This window comes from Antennarius striatus, chromosome 5 (genome assembly GCF_040054535.1).
Source record: "Antennarius striatus isolate MH-2024 chromosome 5, ASM4005453v1, whole genome shotgun sequence".
In the NCBI taxonomy this organism is placed as follows: domain Eukaryota; kingdom Metazoa; phylum Chordata; class Actinopteri; order Lophiiformes; family Antennariidae; genus Antennarius; species Antennarius striatus.
In genome coordinates this window covers 17603788-17621535 of record NC_090780.1, presented here as the reverse complement: position 1 = coordinate 17621535, position 17748 = coordinate 17603788, and the positions used below count along the sequence as shown (strand labels likewise).

At 39.2% G+C, this 17748-nt stretch overlaps 1 protein-coding gene across 1 annotated transcript in view; it reads left to right on the top strand.

Annotated features, from left to right (window-relative positions):
* The first annotated feature begins 1905 nt into the window (after positions 1-1905).
* Positions 1906-17748, top strand: part of LOC137596020 (sodium channel protein type 8 subunit alpha-like) — a 37166-nt gene continuing 21323 nt past the window's right edge. Inside the window, exons 1-10 of the mRNA XM_068316427.1 lie at positions 1906-2187; positions 10001-10119; positions 10249-10338; positions 10430-10558; positions 11651-11742; positions 14951-15172; positions 15360-15423; positions 15799-15940; positions 16792-16998; positions 17083-17364. Coding sequence (XP_068172528.1) covers positions 1906-2187; positions 10001-10119; positions 10249-10338; positions 10430-10558; positions 11651-11742; positions 14951-15172; positions 15360-15423; positions 15799-15940; positions 16792-16998; positions 17083-17364 — 1629 coding nt within the window. The remainder of the gene's footprint in view (positions 2188-10000; positions 10120-10248; positions 10339-10429; positions 10559-11650; positions 11743-14950; positions 15173-15359; positions 15424-15798; positions 15941-16791; positions 16999-17082; positions 17365-17748) is intronic.

Sequence of the window (17748 nt, the reverse complement as noted above, 5' to 3'; positions counted from 1 at the left end):
CTCCATCGGTGCCAGTAGACGTTTAAACGACGCACCTGAACTACAGTTGTTTTACCACATGATCAAATTGAGACAACATGCAATACTACCCAGGAATCATTGCATGAAATCAGTTAATTCATGACAAATATTTGAAAATAAAAAGCAAGTATCCACAGTTTTAAAAACAGTTTTAATCATGTTTTCTGAATTATATTTTACAGATGACTCGATATAAAATGGAGAAGAATAGCATAGAATGTATATATTTTTAGAAAGTTATTTACTGTATTGAACTTGAACAATTTGTCATTAAATAAAATTGGAAGACATATAAAATATTTGTATATTTATTAACTTTACAGTCACAGGTCTTTTTATATTTATGTATTTTTAAAATCCAAGCAAAATTTGTGAAATACACAGATTCTTTTTAACGGTGTGTCATCAGTCAACAGGGAAAAGACTTTCCTCCACTGTAGGGCTGTAGAGAGAATATGGTGATGTCATAGATAGTGATGTCATATTGTTTAAGCAATGAGTCAGATACGAATAAGAACATTTCCAGTGATTTGTATTCTGAATATTTGTAAATAAACATTTAATTTATTGCCCCCTGTAATGCCACTGTTTTTGTCAACACTGTCCAGGTGACACGTAGAAAAGTTTACAGTATCTTCACAAAAAAAAAAAATGAAGCAAAAAGCAAAAAAAGAAACAGAAGTGAATGATATTTTTACACAGTCAAATCAACATACTGTTCTCTAGCAAACAGTGTTGTTGAGTTATTCTATGCAGTCCCATTAATTTATGACTCCATAGTATAGATCAATGTAAATGATTTCAGATCAGATTCACAGTTATCTTTCTCCACATACAATCTACCTAAGGGGAGCAGTAGCTCAATCCAAGAGGGTTGCTGGTTCAAGACCTACGTGGACCAAAAATTTCCAAGTGTAAACTGGTAGTGGAGAGGTACCAGTTCATACTTCAGAGCACTGTCGAGGTGCCCCTGAGCAAGGCACTGTCCTCCAACATGTCCAGTGAAATGACTGTAATGTTTTATACTTGTGAAGGAAGGATGGTGGACTTCATTTTTGGAATATAGAGCTCACAGTTGGTGAGAATAAGAACGGGATGAGAAAACTCGACATATCCTTCTGATACAAAACAGAATTCTGTGCTGGGGTTACAGGGTCACTGCTTTAGTCATTTTGGCTGATGGAAAGAGCAGATGTGCCCACTGGCCCATATTTACAATGTGCAGTTTTTGGCTTTATTTTTGCTTTGTTTGCTTTTTGTCAGCAGTATTACAACGATTGTGCAACACACAAGAGATAATATTCTGCACTGTTTTGATCTTGACCTATTCAGTGACATATTTTCTGTTTGACTTCTTCAACTTCCATCCTTCCATCCCTTAATGGATCATCCACTCTACATTCATGGTTTTTTGTTTGATAAAGGTGTTCATGACATAACTGATGTTGTGATTTGGTGCTCTATAAATAAATTCATCAGTGATTGTGTTGTGATTGGGGATGAACAGAGGCATTCTTGAGATGGCTCATTTTTCCACAAGCAAAGAAGTGAGATTGTGAAAATGAAAACTATGAAGCTGTAGGATACAGGTTGTTTACAAATGATCACATTCTGTTTTTATTTACATTTTTATTTTTATTTTATTCATCCCAACTTTTATGGAGAACAACACATGAATCTGCTAAACAGATAGATCAGAATCTTAGCCATCTGATCAATAACTTTAATTAAATTAATTGTAATTCTATTTTTCTCTTTTCTATTTATCGGTATTTCATCTCTACTCTTTCTCACTTCCTCACATTGTGTTTCTCTCTGTCCTTCTAAGAGCTTGATGCCTGGGATGGAAAATAAATAAAGAGGAAATAGCTGCAGGATGAAAACATGGCCGCACCCCTTCTTGCAACCCCAGGACCTCACAGCTTCAAGTATTTCACCCCAGAGTCACTCGCTAACATCGAGAAGCGCATCAATGAAGAAAAGAACAAGAAGCCGCCCAAACCCAGATCGGACAGTAGTCACCGTGACACATCTGACGAGAATGAGCAGAAGCCCAACAGCGACCTGGAGGCTGGGAAGAGCCTGCCCTTCATCTACGGCGATATTCCTGAAGGAATGGCCGCCACACCGCTGGAGGATCTGGACCCATATTATATGAACCAGAAAGTGAGTTTTCACATAGGCCAATGCACTCTAGCCCCCTAACTGTACTCTAGCTGGAAAAAGTGAGAAAGTTGAATGTTTTAAGGTGTTACAGATGTATTATTCAGCTGTTTGAGATGTGACATGGTGAACTTATTGCATGCACAACATTGATAGTGACACGAGAGGGACGTCCACTTGTTGTCACCGCCAAAGGGCTTTACTTATTGAATTGAATGGAGGGTCATACAGTACATGGACTATCACTATCTTTTAGCATGTATGTGCAGCTGAGGCACAACTGAGGTAGAAGGATTGAGTCGCTCTGCTCCTTCAACACCGCAGGGTTCTATGCAGTGATGCTGTTGCCGTAGCAAATTAAGGGGTTGATTTAAAAGCAGATTGATAATAATAATAATAGTAATGATGGATTAGATTTATATAGGGCTTTTCTGGACACTCAAAGAGACTTTTTCCATTGGATCCATTATTCATTCACTCCTCATTCACACTTAGTGATGGTAAGCTACGTATGTAGCCACAGCTGCCCTGGGGCAGACTGACGGTTAAATTAATAAAACTTCCACAAATGCCATCACAAATGGAATTATTTTGTGATGAAACACACTCTCAGATGACAAGTGACCGACAACTTGTTTGATAATGATAATGATTCAGAATGAATGGTGCTATATTGTATCATATCATATCATATTGTATGGTATCGGATTGATGCCGCCTCATTCAGCAGTTTATTTTCTGACATGTGTGTGCGTTCACAATGTGTCTGGTTAAACTTGAAGTCAAGCTTTAAATTTTAGCAGTATACTAAACTAGACCTACCATTGGTTTAGTTGAACTAGACGTCCAACACATGTCATATAACCCCCATTTTTCAGTGTTGCACTGCAAGAATTATTTTGTGGCTTCTTCCTAATTTTGCCATCATGTTTGTCTTGTTTTTTTTTAATGATCTACAGTATTCTCTGCAGGGCAGCTACTCTCCATTTTCAGTTTGTTGTGAAGGTAGTTAGTACAAGTGAATGGAAATGCAGAACAGGAAATATCCTACACTCTATTCAGGTGTGAAAAAAGCGGAAAAAATTCTGATGAGTCTTGAACTCATCATGTCCACATATCCTCACAAACCTCTTCAGCCTGGCACACAAACCTACACCTCTTTATGGTGGACTGAGAAGAAGCAACAGAGTTTCGGTCAATTTTTAGTTCAACCTCTTGCTGTTTGTTGCCTGGGGCAACACGGTGTTACACAACGACCGATGACGAGAAGCATCCACACACAGCAAAGGGATTAAAAATGAGATGATTGCAGAAGGAAAGCTCCTGTGTGGCCATGTTTGTGTTTACAAAGTGCAAAGGGATTGGAAGAGTTGCAATCAGTGCTAGTATTATGAATTCTCCTCACATGTCTAAAATGATGTAATTGTCATTAAATACAGATGAGGTATTTCAGGCTTCTTTCCCGCATCATTCGACCTCGGACTCAGTTGTATCTCTGTGTAAGGGATAGAGGAATGAGAAGGGATGGCAGAAGATGGCAGGGGGACAGTGGGGAGGAAAGGGCAGGTACAGTACTTCAGTGGTGTGGGCCGGTGTTGGTAGCCAGTCTCCTGTGTGCTGGCAGTGATAATGTGTAAGAGAATCCACAGACTGTACAGAAGCCCAGTCAGCAGGACTGGCAATCTCAGCCAGCAGCACTCTCACTGGGAGCATGAAACTATCAAGTGTGCATGCCTTTTGTGATCTATTGATCCCCTGGCCTAGTTAGGTGGTCACAGGAAGGGCTGCGTTCTCGTCTTAATATCTTTCCTCACTCACTGCCCAGTGTATTCCATACTTCCTTCTGTGCCATCTGACTTGAGTGAAGGAAAGCTGTGGAGTTTTTTATCATGACCTCCGCTCACACAGGACTTCACAATTGTGTATAGTTGACTTCAACGTAACAGATTAGCGGTTTTCTTCTTAGGCTTTATGTACAAAAAGTTAATTATATCTTCATGTGTGCAGCATTAAAGTACTGGATCTTATTATATATGTAAGACATATTTTAAGATGGGCGGCACAGTGGTGCAGTGGATATCGCCATCGCTGCACAGCAACTTGGTTCCGAGTTCGAGTCCCGCTCTGTGGGGATTTTGTATGTTCTCCCCATGACTGCGTGGGTTTTCTCTGGGTTCTCCAGCTTCCTCCCACCTCCAAAATCATGCGCTTCAGGCAAATTTGCTGATCTCAAACTGCCTGTAGGTGTGAATGTGTGCGTGTGTGTTTGTCTGCATGTGGCTCTGCGGTGCACTGGCGTCACGCCTGGAGTGTATCCTGCCTCACGCCCCCAGTCAGCTGGGACAGGCTCCACAGCTCACCACGGCTTGCAACATTGGAAGAAGCAGATTTTGAAAATGAATGAATGAATGGAATATTAAGGCGACCCATGTAGCCTCCAGATATTCTGAGTGTTCCCCGCCGTTTACAACATTTTTGAAATGATGTGATGGTTCTTTAAAGGATTTGGCCTCTTTGATGAATCTCACCTGTACATCATCTCCATGGAGCTCAGGTTATCACCACAAGGCCTGTTCTGGATTTTGAGTTTCTGAAGTTGCAACATCATACGTGTTTTATCCCAACCAACAAAGACTGAAAGAGGAACAGATGTTGTGTTGAAATGTTAATAATTTTTTTTTTTGTGATTGCAAACTGTTATACTTCAAAATATGAGAGCTTCATTTATAAAAATAGACTTATGTACAAACAGATTTTGGTTGGAATATACAGTACAATAGTGTCAATCATGATCACAGTCTTACTGATTATCTTGTTTAATTAGAATTAGAAGAAAGCTGAATTAGATTTCAGTCAATTTTCATTTCTAAATACTGTTAATATCAAGAAAGAAATATACCCATGATCTAAGGTGCTAGTTGCTATAGGGATGTCGACCCGATGTGCATTACAGTATGGTTCCTTATTTTCTGCCCTCAGAGTATCTCAGCTGGTTCTTTGCTTCAAGGGTATGTTCCTTTTTTTTCAGATCTTGAAGGTGGAAATAGTTATTCAGCTATTAGATTACCAGCTAAATATCCTATCACCAACATAACTAGTATATTACTGCTCATCCAGTGAGTCCCATAGTTTTTAATTTCTCTACATTCTGATAACTTCGTCACGCTCATCCATGTGTTGTGTCAGTAAGTTCAGTCGGAATCATAGCCTGAGACCTCATCTTCTCTCTTCATCTTATCATCATTCATAATGATTTCTTTCCTCTGATCCAATCACACCTTTGTCCTTTATCACACCTGAGTCTCAAAGTCTTCATGTCATTCAGCTCTGCATGAATAGAGTCCATCTCTCCTCCGTCTGTCCTCACCTTTCCAGGCTACTAATCTCCTCTACTCACCCCACGGTCATTCCATCACTCAGTATTGCACCGTATGTCAGTGAGTGTGCCTAAGTGTGTGTGTGTGTGTGTATGTGTGCGTGTTTGTGTGTGTGTGTGTTACTGTCAGCTGCAGGAAACCTGATAACAGCACTCATGCATCAAAGAGAGGAAGAGGGGGCAGTGATGAGGGAAAAGAAATGCAGCGTTGCAGTTCTTGTTTTCCCCTGTGATGGGGAGAAGTCTGCTTGGGCTTTTCAAATGTCTGATCTGATTAGGTAATGTTAAAACTGCTTTGGTCACACAGGAAGAGCAGGACGGAATGGACGAAAGTTATGCGTGTATTGTAATTTGCATTGGGCATGTACACACTTCAGCTTCAAATCGGATGCTGGATAACTAAGTCGTTTTTGATCTGACTTCCGTTCGGCCACTAGTGAGCGCAAAAGAGAAGCTAAACAAGCTAAATAAGCTGCGGCATCTGAATTAAATGAATTACAACTTCACACATTATTTCTTTGCTTGACAGCTGCTGGACCGATGGATGTGGAATTAGGATAACTCATAAAGAAAGTTTAGCAAACTACGGCTCAGATCAATGCAATTTATTTTCACATTCACATGTAACATTTCAAGTTAATGAGAGACCTAACATTTTTTCTGCAGACTCACTTGATAAAAGTTTAATAAGAGCATAGTTTTGTTCAGTTAAATCAAAGGAAGTGCTTTAAATTGCTCCTACGGCTGCTCTTATTATAGCGTGTAGACTTGTTTACATTTGTCTTATGTTCCCGTCCTATCCCGTTGTCTCTATCTCTGTCCAGAACTCTCCTTTCTCCTTCTCTGCTCCAATGCTCCATCTCAAGCACTCTTTTTTTCCAGGGTATAGCATAAGGAAGAGGGAGAGCGAGGCTTTAATGCTCCGTCTGAGTCCTCAATCTCTGATGACACAGCATCCCTGTGTGCTGGCTGAGTGGAGGAGGGATGAGGTGGGGAGGGTTGAGTGTTCTTCCACCGGTAGCTGAATGTTATAGAGAAGGAGGGTGGGGCCAGGATAGGAAAATGGGGGGTTTGCAGCACAGCGTGCAGGCGAAGAAGTGGGAAAATGTATAATAATAGCCATTGCATCAAAGTTTGATCTCTGTGAAGTGAGTGATCAAAGATTGTTAATGAAGAATCAGCAAAATCCACTTAGCAGCGTAAAAATACGATGTGTTCTTCCTTCACTTTCACGAATAGCCTCAATCTAAATACTGTGTAGAAGAAATGAACATCTGGAAGGTTGACCCTTTCATCTTGATCTATGGTTAAATGTTTCATTGATTATCAAAATTGTTGGCTTGTTTCACATTGATTAGCTTGGCTTTGTACCATCTTTGTGCAGTAGGAGTTCAGGAGGTCTTTCCCCAGAAAGCGTTTTAATATCGAACACTTAGCCTCTTGCATTCTGGTGTACATCAAGTCAATGTGATAATCTACTCATTAAAAGAACACACAGCATGCATTCACGGAGTGACAATTCAAAATGTAATGGAATGCAATGCAGTGAATTTATTCAGTATCATACTCCTCCAGATCGTTATCTTACATCTCTTATTTAACACCACCACATTAATTTACATTATATTATATTATTTAAAAAAAACCAAATCAGTTCTAGTATATTGAGCTTCAGACGTATTATAATATCTGTATTTGATAGTGATCAAATTTCCCACCTTCAAGTATTAGCAGTGTGACCCATGAGTTGATGTGTTCTGTGAATGTAAAAAAAAAAAAAATTATTATAATGTCTTTTAGCTGTAATGGCAGGGTGTCAGTTATCATCTCTTTATACTAAAATTCAATTTCCTGATGCGTCTCTGCTTGCAGATCAGTGCTGTGGTGCTGTGTGTCCTAAAGGACCTCATCCTGCATTAGTTTACAGTGCTATGTAATCCTTAGTACTTGTGTGCTATTTATGTAAATATATTGTAGGTAATTCATCCTCATGCAGACACATATGCTTCCCAGTGCTCTTTATGCTGCATATGTTGAACCCATTTTAATGTGTGGAAAGAAAGAGACAACGAAAATTGAGTGTCTCAAATTCCTGGTCCTCTTATTATTAATCCATTTTACAGAGGCTTCTGATATAGTCATTGATTGCATAAAGTATTATTGCTCTGCTAGTTCTAGGTATTACTAGGCTGCAGTCCTTATAATGAATAGTTTTGTACTAAATTTGTGCTGTGCATATTTATTCTCATCCATTTTATGTAAAACATTTATGTTACACAGAATTAAGTAGAAATTATTTTAAGATTATTACAATTTAGTAAATTTCTGAGTCAGGATTTACCTGTTAATTTAATTTATTACTTTAATAGTCATGGGGAAAGAGCACATGGCAGTTAAATTTTTACTGAGAAAATTATGATTTTTAACATTTTATTTGACTAGGTGGTGGATCAGTTATCGTTTATTGTGGCAACTGATCAGTTAAGGAAATTGCCTGGTGTTTGCATCCTTTGTGTAAAGATGCCAAGTTGATACCAGCAGCAGACATTTCTGTCTCCAGATCTACTCAGCTGATTGCTGAGCTGAAGAATTTTCATTGTAGTTTAGGGTTATTGAAAGTTTCCAATTTCCACACGCTGTAGGATGACCTACATAAAAACTCAGACCTAACAAGCACACCGACACCTCTCTGAGATATTTTCTAAACCTCTGGAGATTTATTGAATTTATCCAAGTCTGTATACTTCATATTGATTTTACACTGGAACATAGGTATACATGCATGCAGGGCATCTGCCGTCTGCTAATGAGATAGAGCTAATTTTACACCCTCCCCTTCCTTTCATCCAGGTAGTACGTTTGCCTGGTCAGCAGAACGCTTCACTTGACCTCTGTGAGAAGGACTTACCCACTGAATGTTCTTGTTTCTCCCTGTTTAATGTTGTTAAAGTACTGCGTTCTTACCTTTTTGTGACATACAATACTACCTGAGGATGGTTTAAGCTGTGGAAGTGCTCTGTAGCCATAAAGGAAGTAGGAAAGGGGGGAAGGAGAGAGAGGAGTCTCCCCATGCAGAGAATACATTTTGTCTTTCCCTTGACTGCAGATCCTATTTTTAACTTAATTGGATGTCAGGGCACCTCTTTTCGGGACACTTCTGGCCGCCTCTCATTTCTTTCTCGTGTTTACTATCGTGGGATTTTTTTTTTCTCCTGCTGGTGCCACATGCATGCGAATGACCAAATGTATGTATGACACATGCATGCTCCCCATGCATGTGTCATGTCTTCATTTGTTGAGCGTAGTGTTGAATATACCTGCAGGTAAAGCTTAATGTAGACTTGTCTTTATTAATTACTATGATTGAGTGCTTGCACTTCAGCGCAGTATTATGACATCTTAATTCTGTAAATTGAAGCATAGTTTTGCCATGTTAATATCTTTAATATTTTACCAATGTTACTCCTTATATAAATCATTTTCAGTACTAATTGCTAACAGCACGTTATATATTTACTGTAAATACTACTTAGCAATATTGTCAGTGGTGTGCTCAATCTATGTTAAGGAATCAGCTGAAGAAGGAAGAAAACAAAGACATACGTAACCTCCAGATCATGCATATGTAAACTCTGAGCATAGCAGCGTAGTAACTACTCAACCATAACCCCGTAGCATCTTTGAACACAAACATCAACATGCCATGGGAAACACGCACATATTGCTGCTTCACCCCAGTGCCCAGCCCCACTTGGCTCAGTGCTGTTTATGGGTGGGGAGTGGTTGTTGAGAGCTTAGAGTCAGCAGATCTGCCCCTGATCGATGACAGCATTTGCGGTTCTCTTCCAGTAAGAGCTTTAAACTTCAGGAATGAAAGTCATTTGGCCACGAAGAGGGGAGAGCTTCCCGTTCACCTGTCTGCTGCTTCCACGGCAGCATGCCGCTGTCACGGCGTAAAGATTAAGTCAGGACAGAGGCGCCGCATCTGATGCTGCCGAGACAGGTGTTAACGGTGACTCGAAACGTCTTGGCAAGGCAGCGAGGAAGAGACGGCAGCAATGCAAACACAATCTTGGGCCCTTGCTGCCACCGTTTCTGTTTCCTATTCTGCACTTTTTTTTCAGTCTGTTTCATTACTGTGTTCTTTGTATAATATCTGTGGAAGATTTTATAATATGTCAAAGTGCAGCACGTTTAGGACTGTCATCACGATGCTCAAATTAATTTCACCATCAACTATATTGTGAGAATGAACCCTGTAGCTCAAGTGTAAATCAATTCAGTTTTGCTGAGTGACTCAGAGGTGAGGTCAGGACTCAGTCATCTCTTCCCATTTCTTTAAACCTCATAACACAAAGGATTTCTGACCCTGTTCTTAGTAGCAAGTGTTGATAATTTGCTGTAAAGACCTTGTGCTCTTATCTCTTTCTCTCTCCACAGACGTTTATAGTCCTAAACAAAGGGAAAACAATCTTCCGCTTCAGTGCCACACCCTCCTTGTACATCATAAGCCCTTTTAATCTACTTAGGCGAATAGCTATTAAGATTTTGATACACTCATATCCTTTCAAGTGGTTCATTTTCCATGCTTTACACTGAATGAAAGACGTTTCAGTATTTTAAATATGCCTGTTTTTGATGGTCTGTTGTCAATGCACTGTTTAAACTTTCCTTAACTCTTGCCTCACGTTATTTAGCATGATCATCATGTGTACAATTTTGACCAACTGTATATTCATGACGTTTAGTGACCCGCCAGAGTGGTCCAAACAAGTAGAGTAAGTACACTTCTGTATTTGCCTACTCAGACATCATTTCTCTGCTCAATGTCTCTGTCGCCTTTTCACTGTCATCTCTCTTTTCTCCAAGGTATACCTTCACAGGTATCTATACGTTTGAGTCGCTCACAAAAATTGTCGCACGAGGTTTCGCGATTGATGGCTTCACCTTCCTCAGAGATCCATGGAATTGGCTGGACTTTATGGTTATCTCAATGGCGTGAGTTTTTTATGTCTTATCATTTGGACTAAAGCTGTGAAAGAAAATAAATATGGAAAGATTTTAACATGACAATAAGTACAACATTTTGATTATAACAGTAGCAAATCCTCCTGTTGCAGGTAATCTGATTACTTACACTAAAATCCTTCTGAACACATTAATAATGACTATATTCAGGCGTGATGGCACCAGCATCTTGGTATTGTTTATGCTAGCTTTTTGATATAAGTCATGAAATGTATCCAGAGAACAGCCATTATAGTGTTGATGAAACCTGACCTCTCACACAACAAGTCATATGTATTTCATCTGAAAATGTAATTAAAAATATTTGCCAAGTAAAGTCATTTGACCCAGCATTAAGGTACTCGTAATATGCTAACATTACATAAGGGAATATTTTTTTCTTAAGTTGCTTTGTCCCTCGTTTTTGGGGGGGCTGTTTTCATATCTGAACACAACCTGCTGTTTATGTAGTTGCCTTTTACCAGCAGTTTATTACCTGTTCACAATAACGTAAGTTGTGAGGACTTAAATAAGACACAGACCTGCAGTTAATAGAGTTAATAAAGTATTTACCTAAACTCAAATGTCTCTCATAAATAAATTAATAAACATACCAATAAACATACCACTTTACAGGGAGACAAAGGAAGTGAACAAGATTGACATTTCTTTATCTTTACCTGAATTGATGTTCCTTGGCTATAATGTTTATGTCTTATTAAAGGTTTTCCCACTTTCAACATGTTACAGATATGAGGTCATGCACTTATTTATAGCAGTGGTGGAGTCTGAGTCCCCCTCCCTCCCCCCAAATAATTCATCTAGTGTGATCCATGTGAAACACAATCAAAGAATCTATGACTATTGTGGTGTCATACATCTAAAATAAATTCCTTATCAAATGGGGGATTTTAGAAAAAAATCAAATGTTCTTAATTTGTACCAATCCAGGGGTCCCCAGTGTGGAACCACTGGCCTACAGAACCTTCATGCCAAATCATTATAAAAATATTATGATGCTCTCTTCTTTCTGTCCTCTCTATGGGATGGCTGCTGAGTAACTGTGTCTGATCCACCTTGCAGGTATATAACAGAGTTTGTAAACCTAGGCAATGTTTCAGCTCTGCGTACGTTCAGGGTTCTGAGGGCTTTGAAAACAATTTCAGTTATTCCAGGTAAGACAGTCCAGGTGTTTGGGTTTGTGGGCGGGCGAGTCACGGGGTTCATGTTAGGTGTAGTTTTTTTTTCAAGTCCCTCTCCTGTTCCTCCTTTGTTTTCTTCCCACTAGTCGGACAGACGCTTTCTCCTTCACAGTGGTGTGTCCTCCTGGTCTTCGATGGTGGTGCTGGTGTTGTGTTGTTGGGCGTATATAAGTGGATTTGTGTATTGTTATTGTGTGTGTGTGTGTTGTGTGTCATGGGGTTCTGTTATGTGTGTCATCCTACCTTGTTACAGATATATAACAGAGTTTGTGGACCTTGGGAATGTTTCGGCGCTGAGAACGTTCAGGGTTCTCCGAGCATTGAAAACTATTTCTGTCATTCCAGGTGAGACTCCCATTTAAACACTAAGGCTGAGCTGACTTGATCTTATTTTAGTAGTTACTTTACTTTGATATGTTTTGTATTTCTAGAAACAGTTTTAGAATGTCAATATTTTTTAAAACTTTATTTTTCTATTACAATCAAAAATGGTAAGAATACATTTTTGATTGGCTTAGCAGTCTATTGGCAGTTCTGAGGGCTCACATGTCCCATAAGGACGGATGAGCATTTGTAACACGTACATTTGAATAATAAAAGTTTAAATATTTAAAAAATAATTTCTCAAACTATGGGATAGGTCAGGGAAGGAGGTAAGCTTTTAATGTCTGTCAGTGGGCTTTCAGGACAATATCACAGTGGTTAAAAATAATGAAAAAACATAGCCATCATCTTATTGCACATCTGGTTTTTGCTCTGTTTATTCTTAATCCGAATTTTCACAATCTCACAATTTACCCCCCTAAGACTGCCAAGCCTAATTTAACAATGCATCAGTGCTGCATGAAGCTTTGATACAAACGCTTTTAGGGGTTCTGTCTTTGATTTTGTTATCTATTAGGAGTTTTTTGATTGAGGCTTCATATTTTAGAAACAGAAGGGTGAGGGACATATTGGAATTAAAATAAAATCAAAAAATATAACACACACACACACACACACAGTTAACCAATTTAAATACATTTTTTGAAATAATACATGGGCTAAAGTAGACAAATGAGAGAAACAAAACAAGAAAAAAAATCTGTCGCTGTCACTGGCAGCTGGACAGCCGACAGCTGACTGTTCCAAACCTGGTCTGTGTAGTGAATCATGAATCCAGGGCTCAGACCCTGTGGATTTTTGGCATACTGTATGTTCAAGCCATTATTTGTCTTCCTGGTTGAAAAATCTGAAGGCAAGATCTTTGACTTCTAACCTACACACTTCCTGGTGGTAAGACCACCACGATTTGGAAACAAACAGTGGGATATCATCTACACGTAGCATACACCTGGGAGATGCCACGCCGTTGCTACATGTCCCTCCAGGCCTTGATAAACGGTGAAATGAATGCTCGGGTAAGACTTTCATGTTTAAAATAAACATTTAAAAGTTATACCAGCTGACAAACGAGTGAGAAAGGGTAAGAAGTAAATCATACTTATTTACTCTGCAAACAAATCTTCTTAATTGATATTGGCCTGTAGTGCAGCCCATATCAGTCTTTCTTCAATTACACTGTCCCTGTGCAGTACTTATCCTGTCATGTAATGTGCATTCTGCCTTTGTGTTAACTGACAATAAAAGACATTTCTGGAAAGATTGGACAAAGATCACATTGGGATGTTGGCTATATTGAAGGCCAGCACTGATCTTGTGCAGCATGCACTGTTGAAGCCCAAGAAAGGCAAGCATCTTACTGACTAGACCCTGAGTTTCTGCTATTGCAACCAAATTGATCCCTGAGTCCTCTCTGGTCTCTTTAACATATTTATGTCAAAATATCTTAGGATTAAAATCAGCCCCAGACACCAGCTGTTCCCAGGTGCCACCAGGCACACTTCCTGTTCATGGACTACATACTGTATGTACAGAATAAAATATTGTAAAATTATTGTCTCAGAGGAAACAAAATGACTAATATTGTAAGTCAATTATTTTAATTTAAGAAATAATTTATTACTTTTGATAATATGTAGACTGAAGTGCCTCAACCAAATTGCCATTTAGCATGCATACACGCATCTGGAGGTTGAGAAAGAGACACTTCTGTTAAGACAAGTTACCATCAAAGTTTAGTAACAGGTGATTCAAACATATCCTTCATTTCCTTCAGCCTTGGCGTTTAAATGACTTTGCATGCCACCTCTCATTGACCCCTCTCCCAACTCCTGTCTTTCTACTCTTCACTTCCTGACTCTTTGAATACCCTGGATCTTGGAATGCTGTTATGTTAAACTATTTTGTTGGATGCAGTGTAATTCTTAATTGTATTTAGTCAGGAATTTTCCACAGATGGACAAAGTGAAATCGTAATTATGTGAGAAAACTCACCTCTTCACATCATGTGATGTCATCAGTCTTTCCTCAATAGAAAATGGGAACTTTTAAGAACTGTTGGTTCACATAGGTACGAGTGGTGTTAAGTAAAATGTGAAAACGTAAAAGTGTCTTTCTGATGGAAACTTCCTTTACAAGCTGCATTGTTTGTTGTGATGTTTTGTGTAAAAAATTTAATGTGTTATCTATATCTGTACTGGTATAACAAACGAAATATGTCTTTGCTTTTTATTTTTGTGTTTTATATATTTATTTAAGACATAAATGTAAAAAAATAACTCTTCCTATGTTAAGACATCTGCACAAAAATATTCAACACATTAAAGATTTTAGAAAAGCAAAAAAAATATTGGTGCAGTATAGATAGTACAAGTACATGTGTTTAATCCTTAAACCTGCATTTTTTAAATTTATTTTATACAAAATCTACGTATGTATATAGGCTCTAGAGACAACTTTATGATTATTTTACAGAATAAAACTTCAAAAATAAAGCCAAACTCAGTTGCAGTTCATTGATATGTGCCCATCCATGTGTGTCTGTTATTTATTGTGTATTGTGTGTGTGTGTGTGTGTGTGTGTGTGTGTGTGTGTGTGTGTGTGTGTGTGTGTGTGTGTGTGTGTGTGTGTGTGTGTGTGTGTTTGTTTGTGTGTATGTGTGTGTGGGGTATACATTTGATTTTGTATGTTTGTGCATATGTGTACGTGAGATTGCCCGTTTTTGTGTGTGCATTCATGCACGTTTGTGTGTGTGTGTGTGTGTGTATGTGTGCGTTTTTGTCATATGCTAATCGACAGGCCTGAAGACCATCGTGGGTGCTTTGATCCAGTCTGTGAAGAAGCTGTCAGATGTGATGATCTTGACCGTCTTCTGTCTCAGTGTCTTTGCTTTGATTGGACTGCAACTCTTCATGGGGAACTTGAGGAATAAGTGTGTAATTTGGCCCATCAACATGACAGAGCAAGTCCTGGCCAATGGCAGCAGAGGCTTTGATTGGAGCGAGTACATCATGAATGACAGTAAGTGATTGCCTTGACACTGAACTATTATGCATTATAACAAGGTGTATGCATCTTGGTAATTCTGTTCAATATAATTGTTTTCTTTCTGATATTAAAATGAAAACGGAATAATTATCTTCAAAAATATACCGTATTTTTGCCCAGTGGCTAATGCAGCCAATTGTTTTATGGCTTGTTTTCACAGCTAATTTCTACTTCCTCCCTGATCAGCTAGACGCTCTACTATGTGGAAATAGTTCTGACTCAGGGTAAGACACAGCTTCACTCTCCCATTGCATTTCTCATTATTTATGTTTCAGTATTTTGGATCGCGCTTTAATATTTCGGATCATACTTAAATATTTTGGCTCTTTCAATACTTTAAATAGTTTTGCCCCGATCATTCACACAATGTTTATAATACCTAGTGCATAAGAAAATGGTGTGTGTGGTCAATATTCCAACCCACTGACCCAAAACCTTCTGCCAGCTTTTTGTCATATTGAAGCCATGATATCTGTCAGCAGAAAAGCACTTGGTCAATAATCAGATCTCCCTTAGTATGGGGATTGAGGTATGTTCCTTGCTATTTGCTTTCTCATTTGTTAGCTTTCAGTTTTTGTATTTCTGCATGCTTATTTTAGACAATGTCCTGAGGGTTACACGTGTATGAAAGCTGGGAGAAACCCCAACTATGGCTACACCAGCTTTGACAGCTTTGGATGGGCTTTCCTCACCCTCTTTCGGCTCATGACCCAAGACTTCTGGGAAAATCTCTACATGCTGGTAAAACAGTGTTTGCCTTGATTCCTGTTTGTCTATAAATGGACTCATATTGTCCAGATAATACAAAAAGCTAGCTACATTTACTCACATTGTGGTTTAAGGGTTTTTTTTACACATCTCTGATCTGTTTTAGAGCCCATTATTAGATAAGTATATTCACCATCATCCTTATGCCTGAATGATTCAGCATAACGCCTCCCAACAGCTCTTCCCCTTGGGTAATATGCCCTCTGAATAAAAGTGAAGGAAGGACAGCTGACCTGAAGAATGTACAGTAGAAAGAATTGGTTCTTTCACACAAGAAAAAACAAGTTTTAAATTCTGAAATATATCACCTGTTTGTATTCTAAGGCTTAATTCTTTTCATTCACATTTCTCTGACAAAATAAAGTGTGCACTCGTTCCTCGCAGTTAATGTGTTCCAGGAACCACACGCGAATAACTAATTCCATGATATAGGAGCAAACTATATACTGATATTAAACCACCTTCCATCTGTATTACCTTTTCCCACACTCTTATTGACTGTTTAGAGCACTTTTGTGCCTCACGTAAGTGCGTTGTGTTCCGAGACTCACAGAACGTAGCGCATTTCCGGATGCCATCAGCCAATAGAATTGCGCATACAGTAGCACGTGACTATCTACTAAAAATCTGTGATGAGGTGAAGTTGCGCGTGTTGATGCGCGATTGCGTGAAGGATTACTGTCGTGCAGACATTAAGTCATAAAGACAGAACTCCTGCTGAGGTCCGTTCCCTTTAGTTCTCATCAATAGAACAGAATATCTGTGTAAGCAGATCATAATCCCATTTGAAATCACCCTATATGTCTTCTTTGTGTATGTGTTAGACTCTACGAGCTGCAGGAAAGACCTACATGATCTTCTTTGTGCTGGTCATCTTTGTGGGCTCCTTCTACCTGGTCAATCTCATATTAGCTGTGGTGGCCATGGCCTATGAAGAGCAGAACCAAGCTACTATAGAGGAGGCGGAGCAGAAAGAGGCTGAGTTCAAGGCAATGCTGGAACAACTCAAGAAGCAGCAAGAGGAGACACAGGTTTGTCTCACTGTTGTTTCTGATACATATGTCTTAATCAATTGCCATTACTGTGTGATTATCAAGAGTGTTGGCTTTTCTTAGGCTGCTGCCTTGGCGACATCTGCAGGCACGGTGTCAGAGGCTGCGTTAGAAGACGAAGGAGGGGGGCACTTGTCTCGTAGCTCCTCTGAGGTATCTAAGCTGAGCTCCAAGAGTGCAAAGGAACGTCGCAATCGCAAGAAGAAATGGCGACAGAAAGAACAGGAGAAAGAGAAGGGAGACAGCGAGAAGGTTGTTAAATCTGAGTCTGACGATGGCAGCAAGAAAAGCACCATTCGTTTCCCAGGAAGTCGGCTGGGAAGGAAGACATCCATCATGAACCAGGTAAGATATATCAGTAAAGCTTTTCAGTAAATGCTAGGCTGAGCAAAAACATGTACTGTTTCATATTACTGTTGTTTTTAGCACAGCATTAGTTATGTGTTTGGAATTCATAGGTCTTTCACCCTCATGTGACCCGGTCCAGCTTATGTAGATCAGGCATCAGATTGTGTCCACAAGAGAAGTTAGCTATGTCCACCCTTTGACTCATAGTAACCATTCTTAAGCTCTTCTTGTTTCTGTCTTATTCACCCCATCTAATAATATGTCTGTACCAGAGACTTGTGGACGGAAGACTGGCATACAACTTCAAATATTGCTTTACAGTCATGTTGCCTATACCTGCTGAGTAGTCCCTCATACTTCTCCCTCATGCTAACTTCCCTT